Source organism: Atta colombica, unplaced genomic scaffold (assembly GCF_001594045.1).
Source record: "Atta colombica isolate Treedump-2 unplaced genomic scaffold, Acol1.0 scaffold49, whole genome shotgun sequence".
Lineage (NCBI taxonomy): Eukaryota > Metazoa > Arthropoda > Insecta > Hymenoptera > Formicidae > Atta > Atta colombica.
In genome coordinates, this window is record NW_017259538.1 from 597,348 (window position 1) to 613,523 (window position 16,176).

The 16,176-nt window shown below is 32.6% G+C and overlaps 4 protein-coding genes across 5 annotated transcripts in view; 2 read left to right on the forward strand and 2 right to left on the reverse strand.

Annotated features, from left to right (window-relative positions):
* The window catches only part of LOC108691668 (copper-transporting ATPase 1), a 23,366-nt gene extending 16,428 nt beyond the window's left edge, over nucleotides 1–6,938 (reverse strand). The window contains exons 1-2 of the mRNA XM_018199528.1: nucleotides 6,448–6,938; nucleotides 4,396–4,447 (exon numbers count right to left, since the gene is read on the reverse strand). Of these exons, the coding sequence (XP_018055017.1) occupies nucleotides 4,396–4,447; nucleotides 6,448–6,523 (128 nt within the window). The 5' untranslated portion in view covers nucleotides 6,524–6,938. The remainder of the gene's footprint in view (nucleotides 1–4,395; nucleotides 4,448–6,447) is intronic.
* A 601-nt stretch (nucleotides 6,939–7,539) lies between these two features.
* Nucleotides 7,540–11,552, forward strand: LOC108691669 (GDP-Man:Man(3)GlcNAc(2)-PP-Dol alpha-1,2-mannosyltransferase). 2 transcript variants are annotated; one of them, XM_018199530.1, is made up of 8 exons: nucleotides 7,540–7,874; nucleotides 8,422–8,652; nucleotides 8,909–9,141; nucleotides 9,503–9,720; nucleotides 9,783–10,091; nucleotides 10,156–10,415; nucleotides 10,858–10,992; nucleotides 11,072–11,552. In XM_018199530.1, exons 1-8 carry the CDS (start codon nucleotides 7,747–7,749, stop codon nucleotides 11,157–11,159), a joined length of 1,602 nt encoding a protein of 533 aa, XP_018055019.1. In that variant the 5' UTR covers nucleotides 7,540–7,746; the 3' UTR covers nucleotides 11,160–11,552. The 2 variants fall into 2 exon arrangements, with proteins under 2 accessions (XP_018055019.1, XP_018055020.1); XM_018199531.1 differs by having other exon boundaries at nucleotides 9,807–10,091; nucleotides 11,072–11,159.
* LOC108691671 (RNA 3'-terminal phosphate cyclase) lies at nucleotides 10,472–14,955 on the reverse strand. Its single transcript, XM_018199533.1, has 9 exons — nucleotides 14,174–14,955; nucleotides 13,969–14,114; nucleotides 13,157–13,274; nucleotides 12,731–13,052; nucleotides 12,509–12,650; nucleotides 12,292–12,431; nucleotides 11,922–12,075; nucleotides 11,574–11,849; nucleotides 10,472–10,507 (listed from the first exon to the last, which is right to left on the reverse strand). Exons 2-8 carry the CDS (start codon nucleotides 14,008–14,010, stop codon nucleotides 11,625–11,627), a joined length of 1,143 nt encoding a protein of 380 aa, XP_018055022.1. The 5' UTR covers nucleotides 14,011–14,114; nucleotides 14,174–14,955; the 3' UTR covers nucleotides 10,472–10,507; nucleotides 11,574–11,624.
* Nucleotides 14,956–15,138: 183 nt separating this feature from the next.
* LOC108691670 (vacuolar protein sorting-associated protein 37A) overlaps nucleotides 15,139–16,176 on the forward strand; it is a 3,996-nt gene continuing 2,958 nt past the window's right edge. Inside the window, exons 1-2 of the mRNA XM_018199532.1 lie at nucleotides 15,139–15,435; nucleotides 15,918–16,107. Coding sequence (XP_018055021.1) covers nucleotides 15,347–15,435; nucleotides 15,918–16,107 — 279 coding nt within the window. The 5' untranslated portion in view covers nucleotides 15,139–15,346. The remainder of the gene's footprint in view (nucleotides 15,436–15,917; nucleotides 16,108–16,176) is intronic.

Consider the following 16,176-nt stretch of genomic DNA (forward strand, 5'->3'; position numbering starts at 1 on the left):
GAGAGAGAGAGAGAGAGAGAGAGAGAGAGAGAGAGAGAGAGAGAGAGAGATCCGAAGGATAAATACATTTTTGAATTTGACTCACAAAGTGTCTCTGGCTAGTAATATCAAGTATCTATTGCATTTTAAGCATAACGAATGAAGCAAGAATTAATATTTCATCTGACTCGAAAAGTTGTTTATATAAGACATATTTTATATAAGTTATAATTAAATTAATTTTCAAGTTACTACATTTTAAGTACATGATAAGAGTATCTCGGTTATTAAACCTTAAAGATTGCACATATACACGAAAGACAAAATGATGTTGTATTTATCAACATCAATTTAATTGGAAATAATCTTGTTAATTCAATAACAGTATGAATAAGGTAAACATTAATAAGGTTAACATTTAAATATGATGTATTTATTTCAATAATATTATTAACAACTTGACAAAATTATTTTCAATTAAAGACTAAGATGCTATTAATATAACATTATTTTTGCCATATATGCATGATAAATACTTCTCGCGAAATGGAGTAATTAAGAAGATTTAAATACAATACGTTTCAATAAATACCGAAAAAATGTTATTATCTGCAAATTGTCCAATTAATTTGAAGTTAACCTTTTCTTGCTACAAATTCTATCGAACGAAATGATATCTTCCTTCAAAAGATCACAATTTTCAGCATTATTAATTGATTCATATCCAGCCAATATATGTACATCTTAACAACAATGTTATTGCATTCGCTTCAGGCGCGTGATCTCGCTTAACAGTTATTAAACTGCATATAATTTAATGTCATGATCGTTGTTTATCATGAGTCGCTGGGAATCACAATGTACACACGCTCGCGTTTAATAAAGTAAGAATGGTCGCGAACATTAATCCAATTTTGCCGGTCATGTCTCTCGGAATTCATCTCTGAACAAAAGAGATGAATTGTTACTGGCGGACAAAAAAATGTTACGGAGATAATTATAGGAAATTAATGACAAGAATAGAACGTGATTCACTTAAATGGATGAGTTGATTGAGAATGAGAATCCTTGGAAAAATTCAAATTTATTCTTACACTCAGCACAGACATACTGATAGAGTATCAGGTTTGAGTAAATATTTTCCGTTTTAATATATGGATTTTATTTCTCAATTAGAAAACAACAATTACACTTTAATGAATTATATATTCGTCATTATTTATAATAATTTGTTACTATTTATTATAGATAGCTCTTCTACACTAGGAAAAATGTTATGTTGTACGAATCAAAATTTTACTGTAGCAACAAAAATTTGAAATATACCAAACAAAAATTTTTGGTTAAATATACCAAATAAAATTATAATTTTATATGAACAAAATTGTTCAATTGGTAAAACAAATATTTTTGTTATTTATAAAACAAAGAAATTATTTTGCAAAAGCAAAATTAAATTTTTATTATATAAACAAAATATTTGATTTGTTAAAAAAATTCCTCAACTAAATAGTTTTGCCACCGACGAGATATTATTAAAGTCGGCGCTTATGGAAATTTGCGTGCCTGTTAAAATTTAAGTGATTATGAGTAAGAAATTAGTAATACGATACTAATTTCATGATTTATTAATTTCATAGACATGTACATATTTAAAATTTAATAATACTCGATTTTTATTTAAAACTGTGATTTTAATGTCATCCGAGTTTGATTATCAATAGAAATGATAACTGCAGAGAAAAAATTATATTTTTTTGGCAATATATAAAATATTATAGCATTAAAAATATAGTTATTTATACAGTATTTATATAATAAAAAATCATGAATTTAATCTCTCTCTTTCTCTCTCTTTCTCTCTCTTTTTTTCTCTCTAGATAGTTGAATAAATTATTTTACAGTTATTGTAACAAAAAGTCTATTATTATTGTATATAAGTTTATTCAATTATATATTGAATTGAAACAAAATTCGAAACGCAACTTCAAAATCCAAGTTGGTGTAACTTTGTTCAAAATGAACAAAATTTAAATTTAAAAAATTTTATAGTTTAAAATCTTTACTTTCTAAAAATCACATATGTTTTTTGAGTTCGGTAAGTTTTATAAAAAACTATAAGCTAGAAGCAAAATAGAAAATTTTTATTTCAATTTATAGGCCATGTATAAAAAAAAACTTGCGAAAATTTTCGACTTTTTAACGTGAAAGCTTAAAATTTTTGCTATAAAATGTTTTTATAAAAAAATGTTTTAAGATTTTTTTGTTATTGCGTAAATAAATAAAAGGAGCTTTTTTATTTTGATTGCTCACAATTCTGTCAAAAATCAACGTGCCATAATTAAAAAAATGAATTTCTTGAAAATTTGCTTTATCAAACATATAATAAACAATTTTAAAAAAACAATTTAAAAAAACATGAAATGAAGTAGCGCTACGAACTTTTGTTCCGAACATATTAATTTTACATTTAAAATTTATTTATTGTCACTTTTATAATTATCATCGTTTTTTCCGAGTGTACGTTAACAATTATATAACTTACCCAGAGGCGGATGTCTCAATTAATACATTGTATTTCCACGCATTCTTAGAATTTCGTGCCATTTCGCTACGTATCACTCGAAAAATTTCCCCTTCTATGAATCACTTCAGATACACATACTACTGTTTCCATAAATTTAGATCTGACAAAATTTTCCCTGCCCGCTACAATCACTTTTGCTTCTCGTTAATTGAACTACATCTGATTCTCATTGAGACGATATAACTAATAATAAGGTTTCATAATGAAGTAACATATCTCAGACGGATTCGAACATACACTGATATTGCTCCGGGCACTCGATAACACGGAGATCGATGAAACACCTGTTAATACATCCACGTTGCGCTCTGATCGGATCCGGATCAAATACGACGATCTGCAAGACTCCAATTTCGATATTCGATCGGTCCTCCGGTTACAACACGACGCTGTAGATTCGCAACTATGTTATCAAACAGTATCACATTCTCGAGATTGTGCTTGTAAATTATGTTGCCTAACAAAAAGAATTCAACTACCGCCTTACAAATGATCAAAAATATCGAGTCAATATCAGTGTATTTTTATTTGTATTAATTCAGATTTGATTTCGAAAAATTCTTTAAACGCAAGAGATTGGAGATTCGTTAAAATCAGAGTATTATGCTTAACATCAAAAGTATTGAGCAGTCATTTTTGATCATACCTATTTTTTAGATTTATATTGTATTTGTTAATGTAAAAGATTCTAAAATTTCTTGACAGTTTAATAATTATGTTCTTTACATTGATAAAATATTTAGTTTTTCATCACTTTCTTTATTTTCATAATAATTTATTTGCTTGATTCTTTTAGCGAATAAGAAACGTTGATATTTTTGATATTAACTTTTAGAAAATTATTGATCTGAACTATCAAATGACTATTTTCTTAATGATATCATAGTGAAGTAATACGTGACATAGATATTTAAAATAAACTTAATTGAACCTTGTTCGACGAAATAATTTTTACCATGATATCGATAATTGTGATAACGCAAACAATCGCGCTACATGTCCTGTCGCCCTAAGTGACGTTAGAACTGTGGTGTTTTCGATTAAACCGAGCGCAATTAATTCATTTTTGAGTGCAAATGTATTATATGATGCAGTGCTTGGAGAAGTCTAGCTGCAGATAAGATAACAAAATGATAACAAAATTGGAGATCTCTTTCAAGTTACAAGGATATTATTATTACGCTTTTAGTTTTTAAACGACATTTGCTCTTGCAACAAAACATGCAACAAAAACTGAAGTCAATGTCGAAATCCTTCTGCATGATTCATTGGTTCAACGCTCTATTTACTTCAAGGTTTTTGACTTGATTAATCTCCCACCCTTTTTAAATAAAGCAAAATGATTAAAATCTCAAAAATTTCGATAAATCGGGTACACTTTATCGAATATTTTAAACTTCCGGTTCCGGAAATGGACTATCCAGACAAAATGTTGAATTTTTTAAATATGTACTTTTTATTGCAGATTCGGATTACATATGAAAATAAGAAACATTTATTTTAAATATTTCTTCTGGAAGTGCTTTCATTGATCTTAAAATAATCTTGAAACTAAATAAAAAATTAAACTCTGTTGTGATAAAAAATTCAACATCCGGTCTAGAAACACCTCATTTCCGGTCGGAACCGAAAGTTGAAAATATCATTATTCGAACGTATCTGATTTATTTATTAAAATTTTTGTTATAAAAATTATTTCTCTTCATTTTAAAAAGGATGAACAAGTCTGGGACATTCTATATAGAAACATTCTATAGAAACATTTGCCTCTTAAATTTTAATTCAAATAAAAAAATATTCATAGATATAAAGATGAGTATCTCACTCACCTTTTCTGTGAAGAACGATTTTGTGCCTTGATATCTCCAGCATCGATCCTCTCTGCAAGTAAATTTAATTAAACAATATAATGTCACTTAATAATACTTGTGCGCGAAAGAATATTAGTGATTCAAAACAAAATTTCAGAGAGTATTGGAATAATATTTTTTATTTAAATTAAGCAATGTATTTGAATTAAAAAAAAAACGAGTATTAATATTAAAATTGTAGAAAAACTAAATTGACTGAAGACTTTTATCATGTTAAAGATAATAAATTTTTAGATCGTTCATGCATGATAACGATCGCATATAAAACTCAATGATTTGACGAGCAAAAATGCAAATGCTAAATTTGCATCACGGAATGTTAATTTTAAAGATCAAATGTTTTAAAAGTTACAAGATTAATAATAAAGGAAAATTATAACGGAATATTCTAAGAGGAACATTTATTGTCAATGTACTTAATTTCTTTGCTAATAAAACAAACAAATTTTTATGCAAATGATAGAATTTGTTTTCTTTGTTATCACAAGCTAAGAGTTTTAAGACACGAGACAAAGGTTTGGATCGTTTACTCATATTTAAAAGTAGACATTATCTTCAATTGTTTAACGCGCTAAACGATTCATATATATCTTGAACTACTGACCCTGTTCTTGTTGTTGCTGCATTGAATTGCAATGGGAGTTTTAAAAAAAAAAACATATCAACACAGAAGTCATTTTGTCTTTGTTCAATATTCGATGAAAGAAAAAAAACAGAATATCTTCTGTATTGATACGTATCTCTCACGTTCAGAAACCGAATGCACCCAGATATCACTTTATCCTTGTGGTTCTGAATGTTAAACAAATGATAAAATGATAGATGCAGCTGGATGAAATTTCTGAACATAGCCTTGGAAAGCTCCCACTAAGGTTCGTTTTCACAATATGTGGTTACGTAAAGATTAAAAGTTACCAATAGATTCATCAATGAAATTCATTCATAAATTTCTTGATAACCTTTAATCTTTAGGTAACTATATATTGCTATATATTGAAAATGGGACTAAAACTTTCTATCTTTCGCCAAACTTCAAATATGCATCTTTTTTATTTTAAATATGAGTGTACATTAGTTTAACTACAAAGAAACAAACCTATCATTGAAGAACTGAATAGCTTTCTGTATCATGAAATATTTTTCTATAATTTAGAATTTTCTTTTGTTTAAGAATATCTACCAATAGTGAAATAGAATCAATTGCACTGCGTTAATATATATTAAAAACTCCTATACAAAAAGTTCTTTAATAATAGTGTCACATTTTTAACAGAATTTGTCTTACCTTATTCTTTGTGAATGAACTTAGGGTGTGTTCCACTTGATGCTCAGCAAGCATCATCTTCGTTTAATATTTGATAAACAACAAGGATAAAATAATTTCAGATAAACATTGCGACAGTATATTGTTATATTTAAAGTGAAAAAGCAAATATATTTAAAGTTTGGCGAAAGTAAAATAGAAAGTTTACTGTAGTCCATGGATATGTTCAGATTCCTACTCTACTGCCACCAGATATCATTTTATTCTTGTTATTTACTGAATATTAAACAAGAATAAAATAATATCTGGGGAGTACTTGAGTGAGAATAAATGCATTCCATTGCAATGACCAAACATTGTAGTGACAGACCTTATACATTACGTGCTTATATTAGGCTACTTTTAGAGACACCAAATGTCTCTAAGTATCATTTTATTCTTATTTAACATTAAACATCAAGAATAAAATGATACTTGAAATGATGTTTTTTAATAGTCTTATTTTTAAACTTGAACACTTTTATACATTAATTTAGTGCTTGATCATAGCTAGAAAAACATCACAGCTAGCAAAACAATACAACTTTTATATTATCAGGTTATCACTTTTACATTAAGAGGTTAAGTCTAAATCACAAGTTAATCAGATAATAAAAAATCGGACCTTAGAGAATTGGAAAACTATCTGGGAGAATAATAATAAGAGAGGTGATTTCTGAAATCCAGAGAGAGGCGGTTCGACGTACCATCATCTGTATCTATGGGGTCACTGTCTGAATCTAGGGTTTGACACTCCACCGATTCCACTCTCTTCATCGCCATTCTCTTTTATAACTAGACGCAGCTCGGATGTGTTAAAGCGAATCATGCCAATCTACCGCCTCAGCATCTCCACGCGTACATTGACGAGGATCCGCGTGCGATATATAAGAGAACACACACAACGCGGACAGGTGTTTCTCGGTTCACTGTTCGCTGCTAAGATTACTCGCGCGAGGTTTCTAACCCTAAACGTTCGCCACACGGAAGAATCTCTTCGGAAGCGGAATGAGCGCGTTGTATGCTGAGCGTGAGGATGACTATCTCGTATCAACGGGCGAGAACAGAACGGTCGCGTGGATTAATCGGCTGCGCGGATAGAGGAACAGTGACGGTGACGCGATGAACGGAGATACGAACAAGGTAGAACAAGACGGCAACTTTAGACGCGCGATGTGACGCGAGGCGACGACGCACGACGGCACCACAGTATATGTGACGGCACGATGACCGACCACCGATGACGCGACGTGCGCATGAGTGCACACGCGCGCAAGAAAAATGCACACGTGACGCACGATGCAAGCAACGGAGCACAGTATGTGATGCGAGCTTTTCAGTAATCCCTACATTTCCAGCTGACTGTTTGAAGTAAATTGACAGGTCAGACAGCTGACCGCTGTCCTCGGATTATACGCTTAAAGGATTTTAAACGTTAAAGATTATATAGTATAACAATTTGTTGCAAAGACGGGAAGAATAATGTAATACGAGAGTAATAAAAGCGAATTAATAGTCTAGATATATAAATTAATTAATGTGCGAGATATGGAAGAATGTATTAAAAAATATAGGATAATTAAGAAATAAATATTAAATATTGGAAAAATAAAAGAATTATAAGAACACAGTATTATTTCATTATCATGAAAATTTAATTATTATTCGAACTTAGAGAATTGCTCGTTTTACATCAGTAAAAATTATGAATTTTAATCTTAATTTAACAATTATTCGAATGCAACAAAAGTTGCACTTTATTTTATTGATATCTATTTCTTTTTTTCTCCTTCATATATTTTTCACAAGCAAGACAACGTTATTTATCAATTATCGATGGAAGATCGAATATTTCCTCATAAAGATACATATTTACTTGCGTTCATCGATGTATATTAAGGTGAAAGAAAGAGGAGAGATATATATTCTCGCGTGTTAGTGAGGTTAGTTTAGTTCTCGCGCGACATAAGTGTGGTTGTGACTATTGTAAGGTTAATTCCTCGCTCATGAGGGATCATCCGTTTGACGACCGCCACGAAGTTACATTATACGTTGACAAGTTCTGGCAAGTTCGGCAAACGATACCACGTGCAAATCTGCAAGTGGTCGCGAACATGATTTTTTACTTCTTAATGTAAGAGATATCGCTTGTTAGCAATCTTCGTTAATGCAATCTTCTGCATGGTGTGTAATTGTAATAGCGTTAAGAATTTTTTGACTAATTATTCGTTTTTTTTTTATTGTACCTTATTGAAAATAGACTCTTATTCGATGTGAAGAATTTTGCGCTTAGTTTCAAAATTTATATTGATTTAATTAGTTTCAAATTATATTTGTAAAAGCCTTGTATGTTTTATATTAATTAATTTTTTTGCAACTATTTGTAATTTTGTCGTCTATTTTTTATTCATTGTTATCTTAGAATAATTAAATTTTTATCTCTCGTTACATGAAATTATTTGTTTTAAGGAATGAATGACTATTCTCAATTGCAACATTTGTACCGACTGCCATATAATTTAACCAGCTTTATATTATATTTGTAAAAGTCTTGCTTATGTAGTGATATTCTATAATATCGAGCAAGAAATTGTATCTTTATGATCTTTATGATCTTATGATAAAGTATATCTATCGATAAATATGTCTATTATATATTTAATTCAACTTTATCTTTATAGGACACCCATAATCCTATTCGTAAACATGCTGTTGTTAATCGCTCTATGTAAAATATTCTGTATACTTGTCCTTTTGCCAATTCTATTGATAAAATGGAGAAAGTTTTACTCAAAGAAGCGCGAGGAGAGACAACAGACTGGAACAGTTGTCGGTATTTTTCATCCATACTGCAATGCAGGTGGAGGAGGCGAGAGAGTACTTTGGGCTGCGGTTCATGCTATACAGACCAAGTATGTGCCAAAGTAACATTTTTGTAAAATTCATATTAGGATGTTTGATATCAAAAATACTTATGATCTGTTCATCAAAGCTGAGATTTGTTGCACTGTTATTCACATAGATGCTTATCATTTGGTGACACAAATCGAAACAAGTATCATTCTATGTTATTCACTGAATGTCAAGAAAGATAGAATGATGTCAACTAGAAATTTAACCAAATGGAAACCCACTGTATTTTTTATTTTATATATTGAACACTTCCAGATATCCTGATATACACATAGTTATATATACTGGCGATCTTGATGCAGACCCTGAAAAGATTCTCAGCCAAACTGAAAAGACATTTAACATGAAATTGCAACCAAATATCGAATTCGTCTATTTGCATGGGCGAAAATGGGTGGAGGCTTCTACATATCCTTATTTCACACTTCTGGGACAAAGCTTGGGATCCGTCTATCTGGGCATCGAAGCGTTAAACAATCTTACACCAGGTGATGAATAGGTTGTTTAACTTGTAACTAGAACATATAGATTCTGGTGACTTTGGGACATTTTCTTAATTTTTAAATAGTATAATGGTTTGGAATAATTTTATTTTTCGTTCTTTTGTTGTATTCGTGTAGACTAATTATTGTATTATATTTATACTAAGTTCAAATGTTCCAATTCTTAAAGAAAATAAATAACAGGAAACTTCAATGAGTTCCAAAGATTCACATGTTCCTCACAAAAAAATGTATTCTTGTTATGGTTTAAATATATTTGTACTATTTTTTATAATTTCTATTGACAAAAATACATAAAAGTAGATACAAATAATACATAATTATACAATACTTGTACAAATCGCAGACATATACATCGACACGATGGGTTACGCGTTTACATATCCATTATTTAAATACATCGGTGGTTGCCTAGTCGGATCATATACGCATTATCCCACTATTTCGACTGATATGTTGAAGTACGTCTACAGGAGAATTGCCGCATACAACAATCGAAGGATCATCGCCAGAAATCCATTGCTTTCAGGAGGGAAATTCCTTTATTATAAATTATTCGCATATGTAAGTATACAAATTCGAATAATTGTTTTGTGAGGAAAAAGTAAACGAGTTTTTTTAAACAGTTATTCCACAATAGAACATTTCAGTTGTACGGATTGGTTGGTAGTTGCGCCGACATTGTGATTGTAAATTCCTCGTGGACCGAAGAGCATATCAATACTATCTGGAAATGTTCACTGAAGACGCATCGAGTGTATCCCCCATGTAGTGTGGAGCATCTGATTGGACTGCCACTTCTCAGCGATGAGGAAAAGAATAAATGCATACGCATAATTGCTATCGCGCAATTCAGGCCGGAGAAAAATCATCCACTCATGTTGAGGGCGATGTTCGAGCTAAGATCTATTCTTAAGGAGGAAGTCTGGGAAAAGGTGAGCTGATAATTTATCTCAATAGCCTCCAGATGTATTCTCTAAACTTGTTTGTGCTATTTAGGTCAAGTTAGTCTGTATTGGTTCCTGTCGAGACGCCGAGGATGAAAGACGTGTTAAGGATATGCAAGATTTGGCTAAACACTTGGCTTTAGACAAAAACGTCGAGTTCAAGTTGAATGTACCATACTCGGAACTTGTGTCCGAGATACAAAAAGGAACGATTGGTCTACATACAATGTGGAATGAACATTTTGGTATCGGCATCGTGGAGTGCATGGCGGCGGGATTAATTATGGTGGCTCATTCTTCTGGTGGTCCGAGGTACTTGACTCAGTATTTGTGATCGCACTGTCAAGCGCGGTACAACTTTGTCGTGACCGCAGGTTCGCGACAACCTTTCTCTTAAGCGACATCTACAATGAGATTTTAAGGCGTAAAATTTAAGCTTTGAGATTTTACGGCATAAAACTTAAGCTTCAAGCCATAAATTGATCAATCATAATCAATAATTTTCCTCATATCCTTCGATTGTGATTTGTCAATTTTTTACTTGAAGCTTACATTGTTGCTTTAATGCTTAAACATTAATAACAAACCAGAATTGAATGTCAGACATATAAGACTCATTTGTTAAAATTACTAATTGATTATAATTTCTATTTAATTCAATAAAATTGCGTTCACGAAAGCCGACAGCTCAGCCATGGAATTGGCTTGTAAAATTTTCTAATAAAAAGTACTTAAAAAAATATTCGAATTTTAGAGCAGACATCATAGAAACACGAATGGGTAGTGTAAATGGTTTTTTAGCAGAAGATGAGATGGAATATGCCAAAGTAATAGCGTCCATCATACAAATGCCTCCAAAGGTTCGAAATGCTATCAGAATTGCAGCCAGGTAAGATCAAGAATATTTTATAATTCTTTAATATTATGAAATAAGGATTTTTTTATATATCGATTTTTCGGTTTTTTAGGTCATCTGTAAATCGTTTCTCATGTGAAATCTTCGAGAAGGAGTTCCTACGGGCAATTGAACCGTTTTTTAGATCGAAACAAGAATAATGTTGTTGCCTTACAATTCCTCTAAAATCATAAATGACGAATGTGTGTGTAAATGACTCATTTCAAAATCAGAACGCACTTTCAGTACATGTTACATTATTCTGTATGTATAGTAGCGTGTGTATGTAACAAAAATGTTTTTTATGCGAGATAAGCTTGTAATCATTTAAAAACTTTTTGCTTGATTGTGTTAATTTTAGGATACAGTACATTAAACAAATAATCATGATTTAACACACAGAAAACCATAGCACACTGTATATATAATGATGTTTGTTAATGAACTGTATTACTTAAAACGACTTCAACGTTCTTACAAAATTTTCTTGAAAATATGTGTGAATGTGAATATCGACATTGCAATTTACTTAATGATAACAAATATGAAAGCCAATTGATCGACATAATACTTACGTCGAAACATGTTAAACACGTGTGCAAATATAAATATAAAACATCATATGTTCATTGTTTAACCATATTATCATTAATCAATCCACATCCCTGACATTCCAAGATGTAAGACGAAGTGTCCCCATCTTCGGCACTTTTTGATAAGTTGAAGCGAAGTCCGCGTTTACCCAACATTATCTCTGCAACCTGCATAGCAGTTTCCGTGTGACAAGTGAGCTTCTTATCTCCAACTTTGATCTGCGAAGTACCTTTCGCCAGTGCCATTAAAATTATCATCTGCAATAAATAACGCATTAATTTGATTAATTTGAAAAAGTTAAGGTATCTCTTCAAACTAGCTACGCTTACCTGATCCTGCGTGTGTTCGTCAACACACGCTCCTGCCAAAAATGGCTTTAAAATCTCGTTAGCTGCTATTTCACCTGCCGGCGATCCTTCTTGTCTTCCGGAACCTAATCCGGAACCGCCGAGAACGCATCCCGTGCTGGTGTTACACACTATACTAATATTAATTTTATTTTTACATTTCTGTTATCAATTTTTTTATCTGTATCTAATGAAATAAAAGACCTTCTTTTAACTGAATTTTTTGCATAATTTATCTTTGTTTTTTTTCTTTTCATGTTGAAGGAAAAAAAAGAAAAAAATAGTTCAGCAAGAAGTTCAACTAAAAAGAACAAATCTTAGAAAAAAAAATTTTAATATAATAGTTTCTTACTTAATTCCAGAGCCGTTTCCAACAGCCATTGCTCTGTCTTCCCTGTAAGCTTCGATCGTAATTGGTGGTACTCGAATATTACTTTTCACTAATTTATTTGTTAAAATTGCTTTGGCATCATTGGCCATTGTATGCGCCTCCTATGAAACATATACTATAATTAATTCAAAATTTACTAGGAGAATTCATTTGTAGGTTTAATCGAAGTGATACATACATTTATGTGAACTGATCCAGCCACATAAGACCATCCTGTTATTCCCCGAGGATTCCCCAGATCAATTAAGGTAACCGCGTTTAAGCTATTGATCGGTTTTATGCGTAAATGAACCTCGCCTCCTCCCTTCGGATAATATCCCCTCCATTTATCATTAATTTTAGTATAAATAGAATATAGCCGTAAATTTAATATCAGGTACAATAAATTGAGTGCATATACCTCTTCACAACTACGAAATCAAAATCTGCTCCGAATTTGTTCAGCAATGGTTTGAACACTTCTGTAAGATATTCTATGTGTGGCCCCATAGGAACGTTCGTTCCACCCTTAAAGATGAGCGTGATCGTATCATTACATGGAAAGAAGAGAGCACATGGCAGTGCTACTTGCGCCAATAAGCAAATGCATCCAGCAGTTTTCGTGTCCGCTACAAACGTTTTCTTGATTTTGTTTAATGGACCCGGACGAAATTCCAAACGTGTCGATCCTATGTATCCACCTCTGACTTGGGCATTACACATCTCCTTAACAAGTTCTACACCTATAATAACAAAATTTCTCCTTAACAAGTTCCATACCTATAATAACAGAATTTTTCACCTCACACAATCGAATATAAAACATTGAATTCTGTTTTTGGATTACCTTTCAAATGTTGTGCCGCGAGACCAGGCTTGGGCCTTCCAGCACGTATATTCTCGATTTCAATGGGAATACCATAGAGCGTGCTCAAGCTGAGAGCAATTCGTAACACTTGTCCACCCTTCAAAGAAGAATTAAGATTATTGTGTATTATAGATATCATATTTTTTTTAAGAGGCAATAATTTATAAAATGTGAAAAGGAGAAAAGAGAGTAAAAAATGTAGCTGTCACAACATAGAAAGATAAATTAAATACTATAAGAGTGCTTCAAAGGACAAGACATATTGTAATGTTAAACAATCCAAAAGACATATAGATAATAAAATTATACTTCAGAGCACTGCTCGCTCTTTATAAGATATATTAGATATAACATATCTATTATGTTAAAAAGAGAAAATGAAAGATGTAGCTGTCAATATTGACAGATGCAACACAGATACTATAAAAAATATTTCAGAAGACATATTATAACATTAAACAAATTTAAATGATACATAGAATAAAATATTTTGTAGTATTGCTTGTTATCTAAAATATAAATACATCTATAATAAGAGAGAGAGACAGTGAAAGATGCAGCTGTTGCAATTGATGTTCAATTGACAGATGTAACATAAATATTATATGAAATATTTCAGAAGACAAGATATATCATAATATTAAATCCAAGACGTATAAATAATAAAATACTTTGAAGCTACCACTTCTTTTTTTCAAGATAAAAACATGTGTATTATATTTAAAATAGTACATGTGTTTAATTTTAAGGAAAATGATATTTAGAGGATTTTCTATTTCATATATACTTACACCCTCACCCAAACTGCCGTCTATCTGCACGAGGGACGACATAATGCGATTCCTGAGTCTTCTAAGCACTACGATCGCGTCAAAGGGAAACGTCTGTTCCCGGCGTCACGCCGGTTCCGCGTTTATTTTCGGCTCACTGCGAATTTCTGGGGAAAACAAAGCTGTACGTAAGCTGTTGTAAGCGCTCGTTTAGGGAGACACTTACATCTAACTATAGAATGAATCCTGTTTGCTCATAAAGCCCGTCGGGACAGACAGTCCTTCTTGCGCCAACAAAGAAGAGAGGTCTAATAGTTTTCAAATCCGATGTGTCCCTCTCAAGAAAAATTAATCTACTGAATAATCTAATTGTTCTGCAAAATTCCGAAAAGGCGCAATTTTCACGTCAGAGAATCTTTTTTATATATTATAAAAGCGATATATCATGTTATTTTTTTTTCTGGTACGTATTGTCAACATTGGAATGACAATCGCGGATAAATAAATTACATCCCCTGTCTAACACCATCTTGACGTATGAGTCCTTATAACAATGCTGAGCAATGCTCCGAATGTAGCGTGAAATCAATATATATAAAATATATAAAATGTTATCTACGGAGAATCGAGAAATGCGGCAATGTAGTTCAATGTAGACCTTTCATAAACATAGAGAACTCCACCTTCGAATTAGGAGGCCTTGAAGGTCGCCTTGAAGAAAGTGACTGAATGTTCTCTCTCTCTCTTTCTTTCTCTCTTTCTCTCTCTTGCTGATTCCTATTTTTCACTCTCATAAATACGAAGTAAGCGATAGTACTTAGCTGACAAAATCTCTCTCTCTCTCTCTCTCTCTCTCTCTCTTTCTCTCTTTAGCTTCTGTTATTGTCTTCTCTCTCTCCTTTTGTTTGTGTCTTCCTTCTCTGATCTTTCTCTGACTTTTCCTTCATTAACTTTCTTCTCTCTTTCTAATTTCTCTTTTTTCTCTTTTTCTCCTTGTTACCCTTTCTCTCTCTCTCTCTCTCTCTCTCTCTCTCTCTCTCTGATTTCTCTTTCTTTTTCTGTGACTTCTCTCTTTAGTCGACTCTTTCTTTCCCTGACTTTTCTCTCATTAATTTCCTCCTCTCTTTCTAATCTCTTTATTTTCTCTCTCTCTCTCTCTCTCTCTCTCTCCCTTTCCCACTATTTCTGTGCTCTGGCGTGAGAAGGTGACAGTGGCGCCGTTTGACAAGCGCAACTAGTAACCGAACTGAAGCGAGCTCCGTATTCTCTCCTTGCTTGGACCCTTCTGTCCTTCTACGTGAAGTGTGACGAGGTTAAAACAGCTGTTCTGCTGGATGGTCGCGTTGACAGGAACGACGATCAAGCGGATGAGAGATCTATCGGAAATCCAGGCACTTAAATGATATCGCGAATATTCCGTGGGGAAATCGAGAATATCGCGGTCAAACGCAAACGGCAAATCGACACTCTGAAAATCTTTAACGACAAGTAAGGGTGAATTCTCGTCGTCGTTGCAGGAGCTCTTCCTCTTCTCTCCCCTTCCCTTCCCCTCTCACCCATTGACGTCGTAACCTCTCTTATTAACCTCACTTGAACCACATTATCGTCGATATTATGCTCGATGTTGCCCTACGAATGGCTACCTATATCGCGAAAACAATCAGATTGCTCGTTTATTCTCGTAGCGCTGTGCTTTCCCGACGCAATCGGAAATGGTGACGAGTTCCTCCCATTTATTATGACGAGCGATCGTTTCCAAGATTTTTTTTCCTGGAAATGGCATTTGCGTCATTGTCTTACATCTCGCAAATGACGTTTTAAATGAATATTTGTAACGGGTGTAAGACAACTGAGCTAATAACATTAAGATTAATGCTGGCTCAAGGTCACAGTTAGTCTTGTAGACTTCGTCAGTATCTTTATTGGCCGCAAATGTCTGCGGGAAGTATAATGCAATAAATGTCTTGCAGTGTAATAGAACTCAGAGAAAATGTGGACTATCAGGTGGAATTTCAAGCTGGCGAAAGACGAATGGCTATTATGGTTTCTCTGTCGTCGAATTTTCCATTGGAGAAGCCAGTACTTAGAGTTTCCCCACCGATAAACCATCCCTGGTGTAATGAGCATAGTGAAATTACCAGTGCGCCAGGATTACTCAATGTAAGCAGAGAAATTTATATAGAAAACTTATGATACAGAAATATATATATATATGTGTATGTATATATA

What these genes read in the sequence shown, in the direction of transcription:
- LOC108691669 (XM_018199530.1), top strand. Translation starts at nt 7,747, where the DNA reads ATGAGGGATCATCCGTTTGACGACCGCCACGAAGTTACATTATACGTT. An exon ending in AGGAGGAAGTCTGGGAAAAG is followed by an intron (nt 10,092 to 10,155) that starts GTGAGCTGATAA and finishes TGTGCTATTTAG; the next exon opens with GTCAAGTTAGTCTGTATTGG. An exon ending in GCTATCAGAATTGCAGCCAG is followed by an intron (nt 10,993 to 11,071) that starts GTAAGATCAAGA and finishes TCGGTTTTTTAG; the next exon opens with GTCATCTGTAAATCGTTTCT.
- LOC108691671 (XM_018199533.1), bottom strand. Translation starts at nt 14,010, where the DNA reads ATGTCGTCCCTCGTGCAGATAGACGGCAGTTTGGGTGAGGGT. An exon ending in ACGGCAGTTTGGGTGAGGGT is followed by an intron (nt 13,275 to 13,968) that starts GTAAGTATATAT and finishes TCTTCTTTGAAG; the next exon opens with GGTGGACAAGTGTTACGAAT. An exon ending in GGAAACGGCTCTGGAATTAA is followed by an intron (nt 12,076 to 12,291) that starts GTAAGAAACTAT and finishes AATTAATATTAG; the next exon opens with TATAGTGTGTAACACCAGCA.